General features: G+C 52.9%; 3 protein-coding genes across 3 annotated transcripts; 1 reads left to right on the top strand and 2 right to left on the bottom strand.

Moving 5' to 3' along the window:
• Nucleotides 1-4570: 4570 nt before the first annotated feature.
• PODANS_1_12030 (uncharacterized protein) lies at nt 4571-6310 on the top strand (the record flags this gene model as incomplete). Its single annotated transcript, XM_001908837.1, has 2 exons — nt 4571-5384; nt 5445-6310. The coding sequence occupies 2 exons, from the start codon at nt 4571-4573 to the stop codon at nt 6308-6310; spliced, it is 1680 nt and encodes a 559-aa protein (XP_001908872.1).
• Nucleotides 6311-8251: 1941 nt separating this feature from the next.
• On the bottom strand, nt 8252-9534 carry PODANS_1_12025 (uncharacterized protein; the record flags this gene model as incomplete). Its single annotated transcript, XM_001908836.1, has 4 exons — nt 8252-8742; nt 8826-8944; nt 9003-9136; nt 9199-9534. The coding sequence occupies 4 exons, from the start codon at nt 9532-9534 to the stop codon at nt 8252-8254; spliced, it is 1080 nt and encodes a 359-aa protein (XP_001908871.1).
• Nucleotides 9535-11113: 1579 nt separating this feature from the next.
• PODANS_1_12020 (uncharacterized protein) lies at nt 11114-12034 on the bottom strand (the record flags this gene model as incomplete). Its single annotated transcript, XM_001908835.1, has 1 exon — nt 11114-12034. The coding sequence occupies one exon, from the start codon at nt 12032-12034 to the stop codon at nt 11114-11116; it is 921 nt and encodes a 306-aa protein (XP_001908870.1).
• Between the last annotated feature and the right edge of the window lie 5023 nt (nt 12035-17057).

Here is a 17057-nt window from a genome sequence, read left to right as displayed (position 1 = left end):
CAGTGTGGCCACACTGCTTGACGTACCCGTCTTTAGGCCCGATGAGGTTTCAGGTTCGGGATAAGCTGTAAGCCAACTAGAGATGTTTCTAGTGGATAATGGTAGCATTCCATTCTCTGGCCAGAAACCACATGAGCCACCTCGAACCTGTGACTATTCATGTGATCCCCTATCCTTCTGAGACAAATGACGAAAGCACTCTGATCAGACGACCAGTCCTGGCTGTGTAAAAGTACAGATAGGAACCAGCGCTTGCGTACGATTTACTGCAGCTCCCGAGGACTCAGCTGATACTGTAAAAGTAACAAAGATAGGGTAGATGACGGTACATTACCAGGACCAACTGCAGGCTGACCTCATCAGTGAAGGTCTCTTGATATCTCGAGATGATGGAAATGCCGCAGGATCCGCATGAACGCAATATCCTCGTCGATAGGCGTTGATGCCCCGGCGTTTGCCGTGTTGTTCACTTGGAAACGTGGTCTCGAGGTGGTATCGCCATGCAGTCAGTGCCCACTGCTTCTCCAGGGAGGAGCAAAGAGTCGGTTGCTATTCTGCTTCAGGTTCTTTGAGGTGTGAAAGGAGAAAGCAGTAGGGTGTCGTTAGAAACAAGCACCAAAATCCCCAACCCTGGCCTCGTGGCGCTATGCATGTGATTGGTCAGAGAGGTCGGGTTTTCGACTGGTTCAGGAAAGCGTCTATGCACGGTTTTTATCAATGATAGAGACCTCTCTTGGGACAAGCGTCATTTTAAGGAATTCCATGACCGGAGGCTTCTTCTTCTTGTTCTTCTTCACCTTCTTCTCCAGGGTCCGCTTGGTAGTTCTACTGTGCCTTTTCCAGAGATCGGAATGATCATCGTCAACACCATCTTCAGCGGGATTCATCTGAGATCCGTGAACTCCACGTCCACCTGTCTCGGAAGCAGCTTGTCGTCACACAGTTAGAGCCGTCGGTAGTCTCGAAGCTGCGAGGCGATCGGTCCGCAAAATCCGAGGCATGGATGTTCCAAAAGGCCTCACGCAGGGCAAGCCTCGAGCGTTCCAGCTGCTTTGTACAGTCCTAGGCCGAGCACTTTTTGTGGTTGAAGGGCATCCCGGTCAGCCTTGCATCAAGGACATTTCTGTCAAAAGAGTGTTGCATGTTGCACACACACACACACACACTGAGTGGAATGTAGATGGGATGGCAGCAAGGGGCAGCAACTTACTCGGATTGTGCCGAGTATCCTCTGTTCTAGCCAGTATCCCATTTGGGGAAAACCACCTCATGGATCTCGACATAAGGGAGGCCATCGTCCGTGTTGCTGGTAAGAGCTCAACCCGAGCCGGCGCTGACTGGCTCAACTTGCATTCCCGTCCATACACTGCTACATCCAGCACGCTCGCGAACGCGCACACCAATGCTACCTCATGTGTATCAGCCTCACCGGCTTTTTTCGAGCCCAGGTTGGCTCTCCAACAAGCTGTATGGGACAACTGAGGTTCCACGACATGGAACTCGACGCTGTCAGCAGCAAGAGAAAGAGCAGCGCAATATTTCAGGTTTGGAGCCACGATTCCTACCGTGCCATTGTCACTGCTCGGAGGAGATTGTGGTATGAGTGATACGGACCTGCATGTCCTGGCGAGCAAGCCATGCCGTCCGTGTTTATAGCAGAACGGGCCCGACTGACTGAAAAGAGACAGGTGCAGAAGTGATCGACAGACTCATCCGCTTCTTGGGCACAGCTCGCTTTGCCTCTGGACTGCACGGCCCAGACGCACCGTGATGCCAGGGTCCTCTTCAGTCGGGGGTTTGCGGTATGTACACCCTGCCCTCGTGCCATAGAGTTGCATTTTCCTGTGCCGCAACGTGTGCAACGTCAAACTTGAGGTTGCGCCGTCAAGCTGCCTCTGGAGCCTTGGAGCTCTGGGGAGCTCTCTGACTGCTCATGAGCTTCCGTCGGAGTGTTTGACTGCTCGGCTCGCACCAGAGCCGGTGTCCAGCATATAGATGCCGTGAGATCCGTGTTAAATTCCATCTTGCCCAGGTTATCAATCATCTTTTGTCCTGCGTTGTCTGAATAGCCACGAGAAATGTCGTTGTCATCCCGGTTATATGGATGGGACTGATGCGGGGCTTCTGAGGACCTCGGTCGGCCGAAGGTACCTCCATCGTTCCCACAAGGCTCCGGTACCAAGAGAGCTGGGCCCGCCAGCAATCGCACTCATGTCCCTGCTCTCACCTTGACCCTTGACCCTTGACCCTTGCTTCCTGCATCTGTTCACTTGTTGGCTTCACACCTGGCGTGTAAGAACTGAGCTCCTCGTTACACTCGAATAGGAGAGACTTACCTACCCAGAGGGAGCCTGTGCTTTCTGTCGTGTTACGGGTGTCAAGATGCTGCTACTAATCTCACAACTATCATAGGATGAAGATAAACATGGAAGAAGAGAGGACTGTTTGTGTTTCTGGCACTGTGCCACTATCAGACCCAGCGTGCTGAATGAGCACCCATGCAGCCCATGCTCTGCTTACCCGTCCGTACCCACATCCAGGAAGCCGTTCCGCCCCTCTCCATCCTCACCCCTCCTTTCGGTTCAACCACAACGAGCATGGGCGTTCCGCGCTGCGGTGCGGTTCCACGCGGCCACTGGGGACGAGCTACCTATCTGTTAACAGCTATGCTCTGTCGTCTGTGTCTGTTACGAAAAGCGAGATGGCAATGCAACACCAGAGCAGGTACCTGTGGTGTTTCATCTGACATGAGCAGCTGCTCTTGCAGCTACTGCACTTGCGGTTGGCATAGTGTAGTCGCAAGAGCGAGCTATAGTACTGATGAACTTTGGGACGACGATGCGCCACCAACCAACGCGCCATCATCTCGCGTCTCGTCAGATTCGGTGCTTTTCTCTTGCGAAACCTGCCATGTTCGTCTCTTCTTCGTATTCCCAGACTGCCTGATGACTCCCTCTACCCAGGCATTTGTTTCGAAATGTCTTGATACGGACCGAGCCAAGATCAAGACCAGACGGTGATCAAGGTCAACGTTGCAGAACAGTCACTCGCGCTAACAGCTGCGGATCCATCGTCACTTTGCAGCCCTCCCGCTGCCTTGCCTTGCCGAACCTGACCGGGGTGCTGCCTTTCCCAATCAGGACTAGCCTTCACCCCGCGTATTGCGTCTGCGCATCAATTCTGCAAAGCGCGAACTGATGAGAGAGTGAGGAGAAAGAGCAGCAGAAGAGAGAGAGAGTGAGAGAGAGAGAGCCTCTTGATCTCTCTCGAGACACGCCGGCCGTGGCCTGCCCAGCTCTCCTCGCAAGTGATAAACACCGAAGGCGAGAAAAAAAAACAGGCTAGCAAATCAAGAGGAAAAGCACGCATATTTCCATTTCGCACCCGTGTTTTTCTATTCGAGTTCCTTTCTCCAACCACATACATGCATGAGAGCAGCAGCAGCAGCAGCATTCCTTGCCTGCATCCTTCCCTCCAGCGCGTGCGTTCCCAGCAGACCAGGACCCAGGACCCAGAGCGAGACCAGGCAGAGACCAGGAAAAAAAAGCTTGAGCGCTTTTGGCTGCGTGCCCCCTTCCACGCCAGCCCAACTATATCAAGACACGTCGTTTCGCAGACCCATTGACGTGGTCGACGACGACGGCACTCATGTACGCTGCACAGCCTATACCCAACGGCGCTGATAGTGCAACAATCAACCCAGCAGCCCTCAACCCAGGTACGTTCTTTTGGCTTTGCTTCTGATCTCTGGACTGGAATATTTTCAATTCGGCAACACTATTTGTCGCCCGCGCTGCCCATCGGCTCCAGCCAGTGTTTGCGCGCGCCCGCCCGTCCGTCCACCGCACACCTGTCAGCCCACACAGCGCAAGGCAAGCTCCATCTAGTGACGCAGGTCGACCTCGAAACCACCGAGTCACGCCAAACATGTCTCAAGAAAGAAAGACCGGTCCGTTGAGCTCTCGAGTCCTGGATCTTGTCGCCGTCGCCGTCGCCGAGATGCCCGGCGCAGTTCATCCAGAGCATCGCGACGTCCTGATCTCGCCATGGTCGTCGCCCAGACCCAGCAAATGAACCATGTGTGGATTGGCCCCCGCGCGTGTCGCAGCCCCTCCCGATCTCCACTTTACGCGTCTCGTCCTCTCGTCATCGCTTCTTTCCACTCACCCAGCCCGCGGCCTTCTCCTAACAACAGCCACTCAGGCATGAAGCGCATATTTACTTTGATTGACGATCACCGATACGAGCGTGCGATACTGATGAGAACAACCTGCCAGAACTGTTAGACGCGACTTCTCGAGGCATCAAGCGGGGCCGTTCTCCGCAGAATTATCCCGACGAAGGACCGCTCGGGTCGACTGGTGAGGACGGTACGTCTCTTCTGTGATTTCTTGTTGCTTCTTACCTGTCTCTGTGTAGCCGCAGCCTTTGCTATCCGGGTCTACACCTCCGCGTTACATGTCTGTGGCTGTGCGACCCGTCGTGTAAAACCTGGGATCAGGGACCACAAGCTGACAGCTCCGTCACGCAATCTTCAGGTAGTGACAAGCCGAGAAAAAGAGGAAGACCGATGAAGTCCAGACAATCCGGGGGTGCCCCCGAACCTGCCACCCAGGCACCGGTACCTCCCTCTCGTCAGACAGCTCCCCCGCAAACGCCACAGAGCCAAAATGCTCCGCTGCCTGTCCAGACGCCCACCTACCCCCCCGCTCCACCACCACCGCAGTCGTCGCCGCCCAAACCCACCCCGACCAAGTCGACCTTGAAGGCGCTCCCAACGGTCCGCGACCACACCACCGACCAGCTTGGGCCCGGCAATGACGAGTACCTACCACGCGAAATTGACGAGGCTGGCGAGAAGAAGGTTTTGCCAAACGGCCAGCTCACAGGCGGCCGCGAGTACCGTTGCCGTACCTTTTTCGTGCCGCACCGTGGCGAGAAGCTTTTCATGCTTGCAACCGAGTGTGCCCGAGTGTTGGGATATAGAGACTCGTACCTGTTATTTAACAAGAACAGGTCCTTGTACAAGATCATCGCCAGCCAGGAAGAAAAGGATGATTTGGTAAACCAGGAAATTCTCCCCTTCTCCTACCGATCGCGGCAAATAGCCATTGTTACGGCCAGGAGCATGTTTCGACAGTTTGGGAGCAGGGTGATCACGAATGGCCGGAGGGTCCGTGATGACTACTGGGAGAGCAAGGCTCGCAAACAGGGCTTCACCGAGGCTGACCCGGCAGGAGAGAAACGACCTGGTGCGTCCAAGGCTCGAGAAGCCGAGGCAAACCACACCGCAAGCATGCTTGGAGCTCCTCACGGTGAAATTGTCTACAGCACCAATCCCGGCCAATTTGGCGGTGGCCCTCAACCGCAACTCGTGCAACCAGGTATGCTTAGACCGACGCCAGGAAGTTCGACCAGAATGCCCGTGATAACACTAGGACCAGATTACAACAATACTCACAGCAGAGACTATTCGAACATTCTCAAGACGGGACCACGACAGGAGATTACCGGCCCAGCATATCAAGATCGACTCCAACCCACGCCCATCACAGAATTGCACGCTCAAGCTCACCATGCTGCAGAGTTTAACCGTTCAGTCAACTCGCAACGCGATATGCGGAATGACTACATGCAGAACATTTGGAGACGACAGCACGACCAACCAACCACCACGACCCTGAGCCAGCCTGTTGGCACAAGCGAAGCACCTGCGTCGACCAGCCGCCCAGCCCCCTCAACGCACACCACCACACAGGGTATCCCGCAGCCTGGCATCATCTCCAACCAAAGCCCCCAGTTGATGATGTCAGCTGCACCGTACTCGCAACCTGTGCATGCTCCCACCTCTGTTGGACCTAGCGGCCCAGGTCGGGGGCTGGCACAGGACCCATCCCAGAGCAGCTCCAGACCAACCTACCCACCAACCGGCTCCACGGGCACCTTGCCGCCAACCTCGCAGAACTACAGCTATCCCCAGACCCAAATGTGGCCACCAACGCCTCAGACGCCGCAGCATGGCTATTCGGCCTACACGGCTCAGTCTCAGCCGTCTCCCCACCCGCAGCAATCCCCCGCTCCTCAGCTGCGACATTCCAGCACATCGAGCCAAGTGCAACAGCCTGGTGGCATGTCGTATCCAGGAATGCCGGGCATGAACCAAGGGTACAGCACCTCAGCCCAGGGGATGTATTCAGCTGAGCAGACGCCCCGGCAGTACATGCACCAGAGCGCACCGCCACCCGCCGTCACGCAGGCGTGGTCTCAACAGCAAACACCTGCGCAGTGGTGGACAAACCAGCCGCAGTGAGCTTGATGCGCGTTTCCGGTATTTAGAAACAATTCCAAGGATTTGTCGATATGGGAGAGGCATTTGTGTGCTTTTTTCAGTGTGTGGGGGTTAGGCAAGGCATGGGGGTCGGTTTCCACAGCATATTTGGATCCGGCTACTTGGGACAGGATTTTATAGAGGAGTCTCGGGCGAGGAGGAGCCCCATCTTTTGCGGGCACTACTTTATATGCTTTTTTCTTTTTTAACGATACCATTTTCTGTTTTGGATTATCCGTTCTTGGGATTATTATATTCTTTGCACACCATCCATGCAAAATGGTTGGTAACTCTTCCGAGGTTGGGGAAGGAAGGACAACAGAATGTCATTGTTGACGGCAGGGGGTTTGAGGCTCTTTTGGACACCGCGTTAGGAAGGGATATTTTTCTGCAATTTCATCATTTACTCTCTTCTCTCTCTCTTTTTTTCCGTGTCTCTATCTCTGCGCTGTCAAGTTGTCGTTGTCATTTTTCTGCTGTTTCTTCGCTTCTGATTTGTGTTGTTTATATTTTTGATTTCATTGATTTTTTTTCTTTGGCATTCCGAGATGTTGTTTGGCACAATATTGGGCGGGCAGCATTAGGAGGGAGGGTTTTTTTTCTTTTTTTCAAGGCTGGGATGGATCATATGCTGCTGCTAGTTGTGGTGAGCAAACGGAGGGAGTGTGGGAAGATTTTTGCACTTGTTGTAGCTGTTGTTTCTGTCTTTGCTTCATTATATCTTGACACTCTGATTTTGTTGCTTATCTCTTTGGATTGGGGATATTGGGGGCATGTTGGATATTAGGTAGGGTTTGAACAAGTTTATCTCTTGTTTTTTTGATTTTGCCAATTCTTGTCGTTGATGTTATCTATGTTTTGTGATGGGGGAAGTGGAGGGTTATGGGGGAGATAACGTGGATTAGTTTGGGGTTTTGGCCAGCGAGAGAGGGCGTGTTTCCTTGTTTCTTTTCTTTTCCCTTTTTTTTCCTCTCTCTTGGGAGGAGCGGGATGGGAAATTCTGCTAGCAAGACTGACTGACGTGCTGCTGTCAAGTGACGGACGGGCAAGGGAAGGGGGTTAACAGGGGAAGAGGGACAAAGTTTGGAGTAATAACAATGAATTTGTGTTGTTTTCTTTTTGGGCTTGTGATGATCTCTCTCTATTGAAAGTGACTTGTGACTGTTGTATTGTGTTTTGTCCTGTTTGAAATGGAGGATCCCTGTGGTTGTTGTGGCGGTTACTTGCAGGTAGGTGGGTTTTGCCTCGGTGAGGGAGTTAGGGGGAGGTGATGATAGCTCGGGGGTAGATAGATCACTTTCTTCTTTGTGTTCAGACTTGCTGGTATTGCTCGTAAAACCCTTATTATGACTTGTTCTTTCTTTCCCGTGTTGAACAGCTGGCTGGCTGGTATGGCAGAAGCTCTTTCCGTCTGTTCCGATTTGACAGAAGCTCTTTCTCTAGTAGATCATAGGGTATACCTTGCTCTTTCCAGAAGCTCAGGATGTCCCCTTCCCATTAAACCGACAGTCATGCTCATAATGGAAGGAGCAACTAACCCGACCATATCCACAAATACAAGAGACCAGACACACCAGGCCGGAAACGGGTCTACCGTCCGGATGACGGGAATAAAAGAGAGAAAACGGAAGCTCTCAGACCACATAAACTCGATTGTTACAAGTGATTAGAGCACAGTAGATGTGAAGAATACGGGGCAAGAAGCATAAAAAAAATGCCACCTAAATACAGTTATCTTACGCAAGAAGTGTGTGCTTCATGACCACCAACCCCTTCCTTAACCCTGCCCCCTATTTCACATCATCCATTCCACACATGAATTAAGTTTTATCTCCCCCTCCGAACCCCCGCCGCCCAAGCTCCCCCACAACACCCATTAATCACTATCATCATCCAAAGCCTCATCCTCCTCCCTCCCCTCCTTTACTTATCATCATCACTACTCCCCTCCTCACCCCCCTCCTCCCCCTCTTCTTCCTCCTCCTCCTCGTCGTCGGCCTCCTCCTCCTCCTCCTCCTCTTCATCTCCCTCCTCCTCTTCATCAGCCACAGTCTCCGCATCCGAAACCTGCCCATCAACCTCCATCTTCGCACCAGCATCCAACCTCGCCTTCTTCGCGCTCCTCTCCCCCGACGGTGTTTCAGCACTAGCAGCAGCAGCCGTCGCCATCTTGGGCTTATTCACCGCCGCGAAACACCTCCCCCCACCACCACCAGCACCCCGTTCTGTAACCTGGGTAGTATCATTCCCCACATCCTCCCCCTCTTCCTCGTCATCCCCAGCATCATTAGTAGCCGTGCTCATAAACGACGCCTCCCCTACACCACCACCACCAGCTGATGCGCCGGCCTTTTTGGCAGCCGCGACTTTTTTGCGGTAGGTGGACCGTTTGGAGGTTTGGATTGAGTTGAATTCTATATGGGGGACAAAGAGCAAGTTAGTAATGCGGAGGGGGTAGCGGGAAAGGGAAGGGGGAGGGGGGGGAGGTTAAACAGACTGGCAAACTCGAGTTCTAATCTCTCCTTCATGAAGCCGTATTCAATGTCATCTAGGGCTTTGAAGACATCAGGGGGCATGATTGTTTTCTTGTTGGAGGCGAGGGTGTTTTCGTTTGCGCTGCAGGGTGGTTGTTAGTTACCGTGGGAGATAAAGGGGAAGAGAGGGGGGGGCATACGCATTCGCCAAGTGGTTTATAAACACCGTCGCCGACTTTGTCAAGGCCAAAATGGCATTGGCCTGGATCTGCGTGTTGGCTGGGAGGACGCCCTTGGCGAGGCGGGTGATGATTGATTTTGGGAGGGCGAGGTCCTTGTTTTCATGTCAATAACAGTCCCCTTTTCCCTAACATAGACACATGATAAAGGGCGAACCTCAATTGTGACTGCATCCTCCTTGTCCTTGTCCCCCTTTTCCGACATTGGGCCACCACCACCACCGCCGCCACCGCCGCCGGATTTTGGTCTCTTGTCGTTTGGCGAAGCAGAGCCTGGTGGTACTACTGGGTGGGAGGTGGGAGCTGGGGTTTCTGCGGAGGACGGCGTTGGTGCTGGAGGGGCAGAAGCAGCAGCTGCTGCAGAGGCAGGTGGCTCGGTCGACATTGGTATATCGGGGGCGTCTGGGACGTCATCGGCGAGGACGAATCTTGCGACGGAGACATCGCTTCGGCGTGCAGCGGCAGCGGCGGCGTCACTCTTGCGGGCTGGCATTGCTTGTGATTTTTGGGCAGGTGTCTTTGTTCAAGGTCGATTCCCAACAGCGGCCGGGGTGGGACTTTCCAAGCGCAAGTATTGGGGACAGTTGAAGCTGAATGAATGACTTTGATAAACGCGACGGGCTGAAAGTGGGTATATCGAAACTATAAGACGAGGCTGGCCGTGTTATAGAAGGATGCTCTGCTCCTTCCTCAATCGGGTTTTCTTTTTTTTTTTCAATGCTTCAATGCGCAGTTCGTTTCTTGTAAATGTCCAGCAATCGACTGCTGGTCGTCGATGTAGTTAGACAAGCCGAAGAAGTGGTTTCGCTAAGCATCAACAATTGACGATGCGTGAGCGGTCTGTTGGATGGTGGAGCACCAATGGAGAAAATTGTGGCGCGTTGTGCTGGTCTTTGTGTCGTAGACGCGTTAATTGAAATTGAGACTCAAAGGTCTCAAGACCCTAACCCTAACCATAACCCTCATAGCTGATCTTTCATGCCCTTTGTAACACCAACTCTGGGTTAGGGTTATTGGTTACATTCCCCTTTCGGACTCTTATCTCCTTCTGGCCCCCCATCATCCACCCCATTTTGTTTCAGCCAGGGCCCGTATTCCCCAGAATCGAAAAACGCCATTGGCGATCCTGATTTCCCTCTTTTCCTCACCATCATCCCATGCCCGTCGTCGCTCGCTCGGGCCCTCTCTCACCCTCCCAAGGCTCGTCCTGTTTCAGGTTACAGTGCAGGAAGTACTCTCATTTGCCCATAACTTGTTTTTTGAACCTTCACAAATCTATCCAGTGTTTGGGACCATTGTTTTCCTGTTTGGCAGCCCGCATGAAACGGTAGTTTTTGGTAGCAGTATTGCCAAACTATCTCAAGGTGAAAAAGTGCTGCTAGTAAGCTACTACTCATACATTTGTTACAGGATGTGTCTCTGTAGTGTGCGTGTGTGTGAAAGTGACGTGACGACGGGTACTCCCGCAAAAGCCAATCATATCCCATGTCCATGATCGTCGTCAACGTCGTCGTCGTCTGTGCCCGCTTTGCTTCTTCTTGTGTCGAGTTGAGTTCGCTCATCTCGGTTCCGATCACCCGTTTCCTTCCAGAAGAGAAAGTCAGGGGTATCACTCACCCACCCGTTCCTCTCCTCCGTAAAAAAAAAAAGGGTGATATGTGGAGTGTAATCCACGATCATGAAAAGCAATGCCAGCACCTCAACCACGTCATTCTTCCATCTCAAGTGGGAATAAACAAAAACTAATTCATCCGTTAAAAAAAAAAAACGGGGGTATATCCATCAACCGCCTTCATCATATCATCAGCCATCTTCAGGGCTGCTATCAAGTAATGAAGTCAAAAATGTTCCATAGAAAACAAGCAAGTCGAGGCCTGTCGTATCTGAACCAGAAAAAAGTCTGCCTCAACAGCCTTGACCGTCCTACACGGTGTGGAAAAAGAATAGGGGCCACATCCCCAACACCAGTCTGATGCTCGAACCAGCCTATCAGAAATGTAAAAGAATAGAAGAGAGAGAAAAAGAAAATATATGCAGTGCCCCTTATAGGGGTGTGTGAAAAGAAAAGCCGTTTATCCAATTGCTCGGCCAATCTCGTCCTCCTTGAACAGCGGCCGGCCGGGAGAGCCTCCGTTATAGTGAGCCTCGTCGCCCAGGGAGAGCCTGGGTGGAATAGACGATGATGAATAAACTCGCGAGTGATTGCGGTTGTAGTGATGGTGGCGGGAGCGAAACTGATCATGCGAGTGGCGTGGAGATAGTTCGACATCTGACCCCCCGTACCGATAATCTCCGAAACTGCGGGTACTGCTCCGAGAACTCCTTGTCCTCCCGTGATGCCGACGGTGAGATGCCGAGCTGGGTGGAATCTTGGATAAGCGAGATGTCTGCCGTTTCGGGCTCGGTATAAATGGGTCGTCGCCTGGAACGGATTCGTCTGTGAGGCCAGCCCTGGCGTTGGGTGCCCTGGCCTGAATTGGTGTTTGGGGAAGGCCCTTATCCAAGCTCATCTTGCCGTAAACCGGGTGCTGAGTAAAAGAGCGCCGTGGTGTAGGCTCATCGATTGATTGACGATAGCCCTGGACGTTGTTGTACACGATGACACTGGGTGGCTTCTTGATCGAGGTCGTCGAAACCTGTCTTCCGTGAGATGGTCCCCCTGTTTCCTTGTTGAAGGCAGCATCGCCTTCAACATCGGTGTCTCCTGCTGGGTAGCCATTCTTCTCGTCCCTGGGCACTTTCCAAGTCGCAATTTCATCGTCATCGATAGGTGTAATGCCTCTTGAAAAGAACAGTCGTCGTCGTTGCCGATATCTCCAACACAAATACAGCCCTCCCGCAATCAAAATCACAGCCACCGCCGAGAGCACCGTGCTCAATATGATAACAAGGTTCTTGTTGCCGGCAACTCCGTCCTCACCACCGGGAGAAGTCTCGTTGGTTACTGCATCGGCGGTGGTTGGGACTGCTGAAGCCGGAATATCTGTGGACATAATATCCGCCACGTCTGTGTCCGGGTATGAGGAGGCGATGGAGGAAGAGAAAGGCGAAGTGGTCGAAATCGATGTAAAAGTCAAGAGTGTCTCTGAAGGTACTGCACCAGTCCTTATTGGTGCTTCGTCTGGTCCTGTGGAAGTAGATGGGACTGGAGCTGGAATTGTCAGTATGGTTGTGATGGGATACGTTCGGCTCTGGTGCGGCAACCAAGGCGGTCCCCTCCACGGCTGCTGTCGAGGTTCAACAGCAGATACGTCTCGGTCCCACGTCACGGGTTGAGCATTGGTTCGCCATGTAGACATGAGCGGCCTCTCAAGCGTTGCAAAGGAGGGGAAGTGCAGAGCATGACATGTAGCATTGGGAGGACAAACTTGAAAGAGCAAAGTTAAGACCATTGGAGACAAAACGACTCCATGTGGTGAGAGAGCATCAGTTCGACGGCACGAGGGCCTGGAAGGCTCTGGGGTGAAAAGGGGAACGAAAGACAAGAAGAATCAAAGCCCAATTCCAAACCTCGACGGCTTCTCGAGATGGATGGGGAAGATGGGGGTCACCACGGTAAGGTAGGTGTGGCCAGCCGAGCCAGCTTGGAGGAGAGCCAACGACGGTTGACTTTGGGGGGGGCCGGCAGATATATTCGGAGCCGTGTGCTCGAGCCCACCTTCACAGCCGACACAACCGCAGTGGTCCTCCCCCCGGTCCCCACCTCGCACAAAAACAGGCCGGGCGGGGTGCGGTGGACAGAGGTGGTGGACAAAATGCAGCCCAGAGGTTGGGTTTGTGGAGACTTGAAATCTAGCGAGAGAACTGGAAAGGATGTGCAGCAGACGCAGAAAAGACTTGCATTCGACTGGGCTTTGGTCGGCTGGGGGTTGGCACTGGACAGGACTGCCTTAGCTCCATGCACTTGCTTAAGAGCTACCTTAGGTACCGTCTGCTTTGTACCTGGCAGAAACAGAAACAGAAAAAGAAAGACTCCAGTCGGAGATTTGGCTGTCTGCGGTACCAACATGCCAGTCGAGGTTTGAGGTGGTCGTCTGAGAGTGCAGAAAGAACCTGAAGCTCGAGAATGGTTGGCTTTCGTTGGCTTGTGAATCTCGACAATTGTGTTGCGGTACGTTGGTCCTTCCAAGCTGGGCATGGCTTGCACATGGGTGTTGACTCTTGACAGCCCACTCCCCCCCCTGGCTTCTCTTGTTGGAGGAGGGGGTCTCTGCCCCGCAGCGACATGAAGGGAAAAAACGACCGGAATGGAGTTAAAGTGCTTGCAGTTTTCAAGCCCGTCACTGAGTCGGGTCCTTCATGTTGTGGTTCCTGTCGTTCCTGAGCTGGCAGCCGACGGTGTGATGGAGAAGCCGGTGTGGTACAGCAGGACCATGACAGATGCCACGATTGATTGTGTGCTAGAATTCTCAGTCCAAGACGGGCCGTCGGAGTCGGGATATTGGTACGGGCACGACGGGTGAGCGGTGAGCGTTTCCATCTTTTTTGTTGCAAGTTGCGGCTGAGGGTCAAGGTGAGGTGACGTGGTTGATGTTGGCAGAAACCGTTGACAGCCATCCATCCACTGGCCGATGGGGCCCCAGGTGTTCCTGAAACTTTGATTAGGAGTCGAACCCTGTACCTGTCGAGGTTTGGAGCGGGGGATGAGATCCTCTTGCCCAAACAGGATGGCAACCCGGAGAGGAAGACCTTGATGGAATTTTTCTGCTGTTCTTCCTCGTTATCAATGATGGAGGATGTGAAATTGTGAATGCAATTTGCTTCGGCATCACCTGGCCTCATCGCTGCAACCCCACCATCGACAGTGGGTGGTGGGCGGGTGGTCAGGTCCCACACACTCTTCCCGAGAAGACTAGGTACAGTAGAGGTTCGTATTCAACAAGTCTCATATTGTCTCATCCATTGATGTTTTCTTCGGTGCTTCAAACTGTGATACACAAGCTGCCCGTTCAGACGACAAAAGCTGGAAAGAATTCTCGCTCAGTCGATCCTCAGTGGGGGCGGGGCCGGGGCACGGTCCACACCACGTTTAACATCCCCGGTCATACCCCTGTTGATCGATGCCAGGTACCAGACGCTTACCACAATCCATTCCTGAGCACCTGTCTCATCTCAACCATCCATTATCGTTTAGATATATCCATATGACAACTCCGGTGAGCGAGTGAGTGAGGGTGCGGGGAATGGGCAAGAGACACAATGGAACATCACCCACATCATGTTCGCTGCGATGGTTCCTGCATGACACCAACAACGGTGACCAACCACAGACTCTGAAATCGCCATGCAGGAGTCAGTCCTTTTCGGATGGCTTTTTCGAGTATTCTTAGGCCGGAGAGCCCCCCCTCCGCTGCAGTAGCCTGACCATCCAGCAATCTGATCAATCTGGCAGGAACGAGAGATATTGGTGCGCTGCAGCTTCTCTTTGCAGCAAGTCGCCTACAACACCAATCAGACCAGCACCTCACACGCGAGCAGCCGCCGACCATTCTTGATTCCGCCTTCATCCCCGTCCGTGCTCGCTCTCACTCACGGACGCAATTGCACCATCTCCCGTGGATCGACAACCAAGCGCAGCGTGGCATGGCAGAGCAGAAAAGATAAGCCTGACCGCTTTTTCCACTTTGGGCTCTACTCTAGAATTCCTCCCTTGCATGTGAGCATGGCCTCTCCGCTTGCGAGAAAAGCAAGCATAAAAGTCGGACACAGCAGACGGCTTGCCAAACGAACATGATGAAACCGCCTGCTTGTGGATGGTGTCGAGGTTTGGAAGTTGATCAACAAACAACAGGGCTGAAACTAGATTCCGAGAAAATGCAGCTCGTTGGTGCCCACTCACAACAGGTGCGGTATTAATGGCCCATTGTCACCGGCGCGTCGAATCCTGCCCCTGATTTGGACTTGGCTCTCCGCATAACACGGGCCCGGCCCGTTGAACCACGCACCCTCAGTCCCCGTTCCCCCGTTGGGCCAGAAGCAAAGTCCCGAATGATAGGACGGTGCCGGGGGTTACAGTGGCAGGAGTTCTTCGTTGACGTGGCGGTGGTTGTAAGGCCTGATCAGTCTGGCCCCCAAGCCAATCACGTCTCTCCGATGCAAGATGCCCCGTTCCTAGGGTTTTGGAAGGCATAAAGAATGTGAACCAGGGCCAGGCGCTCCCGCGAGGATTGTTCCATGACTGGTTCACCAGGCGGGGTTTTTGTTGTTGACGGCAAGTGTCAAAAAATGAATTCGTCATTCTGATTTGACCAGACCGTTTTTTAGACTCGCACTCTTTTGGCGATACTGGCCTCTCGCTACCACTGAGAGCCGCGAGGGCTGATCCCGGGCCATCATTGGCCTTGCTGACCGGCTCCCTCAGGCTTGAATCTATTTGAGACCAGAGCCTTGTCTGAAATCCCCAGACTGCCCACAGTTGACCACGTTCCACGATACCAAGTGCCGAGTAAGACAGGCGGAGCAGATATCTCACATAAATCTCATACAAGTGACGTCTGGGGCAGTGATGATGACGACTTCTCCTCACCTTGGCTTGTCTGGCAACCATGTCAGCGCGGCTGTTTCGGTTGTCGGACTCAGCACAGTCCTCGTCCCTCTTGTAGTCAGAGGGCATTCACAAAACCACACTGACGAACCAAGGATCTTTTCTCGTCAGGATGTTTGACGTCTTCTACCGCACCGTCGTACCATGAGGGATCAAGCTAGGCGTTTGCTGACATGCATGCCCCTGATGACAACAGAGTGTGTGGTATATTACTTATCACTTCTCACATTCCACCCAACCATCCCTTAGGTAGTCATCCTCATCCTCCTCAGCCGTCCACCCACAGCCTCAAACCCTCACGGGATGGATCACATGACTCTCTTCGAACCTGTTTCAAGCTGCTGTGAGAGGGGACCCCTTGATGTTGGGCATCAATGGATGGCATAACTACCTACCTAACAAACAATGGAAAAAGATCCGAATATTGAGCCCTGATTTGGGGACCTTGCATATACCCAGCCTAGCCGGTTAAAATGGGATGGGCTGAGCGAGATGTCATGTTGAGCAGCTGGTTGGTCAGGGTCGGTGAAAGGGAGGGCCACACCACCGGCTCGATTTGTGGGTTGTGTGTGTGTGTGTCTCCCCTTCCCCATGATGGGTCTGCGGCGCAGAGATGCAGGGCCAAGACGGAGGGCCAAAGGGGTGATATTGAGACTGAACAACCTAGCGGGGCAACCAAGTGGCACAGCTGAAGTTCCCAAGGCAAGAGACGGGAGAGTGATGTTTTTTGAGATGCCGAGATGACCGATTGGGTTTTTAGGTTCGCAGGGCGGGCTTCTGGACTCCTCGCTGTAGCTCTTGCACAGGAGAGGGGATTGATGGCGTTCTTGGTTCGATATAGGGACGATGAGTGAGCGCCTTGCAGGCTTATACAGGAGCTCCTCCAATCCCAGATCCTGCAAGCCATAAGCCCAAATGGGAAGAGGTGTGTGTGTAAGTAAGGTACCCGAGTGCCCGACTTGGATGCTTGAGCCTCCACCAACTATAGCAGCAACACTTCTCACATTTTCACCCGTATCAGAAGCGGCCGAGCAAAAGGCACGTTTGTTGGTAGTTTTGCCTGCTCGCCTTACACTGCGGTATGTGTACGGCCGGTTCGGATGTTCCACGCCTTGCGCATGCAGACGGTATTCACTCTTTGGGTTTTCATATATGACAAAGGGTGATAGGAATTCAGAAATGCTACTCTAGTATTTTACCATACTTATCCTTGACAGACATCCTTGGCTTGCGTTTTGAGATTTTTCTTGTCTACCTGCAGAGTTCGTTTTCTAATCAGAGCCTCACAGCAGGCATACCGAGAGCCTCACTGAGAAGTAGTAGGACAAGCGGTAAGAGAAACCTTTTCACCAAATATGGTAATGCAAATGCAGTTGACTGGCTCAGGCGGCGTCTCGCTGATGATGGAGTTTTTTTGTTTCCCGCGTACGTTTGGAGAGATTCGGCAGATGTAGCCTACCCATGTGGGTTGG

Source organism: Podospora anserina, chromosome 1, assembly GCF_000226545.1.
Source record: "Podospora anserina S mat+ genomic DNA chromosome 1, supercontig 2".
NCBI lineage: Eukaryota > Fungi > Ascomycota > Sordariomycetes > Sordariales > Podosporaceae > Podospora > Podospora anserina.
This window is presented reverse-complemented; position numbering and strand designations above follow the sequence as displayed.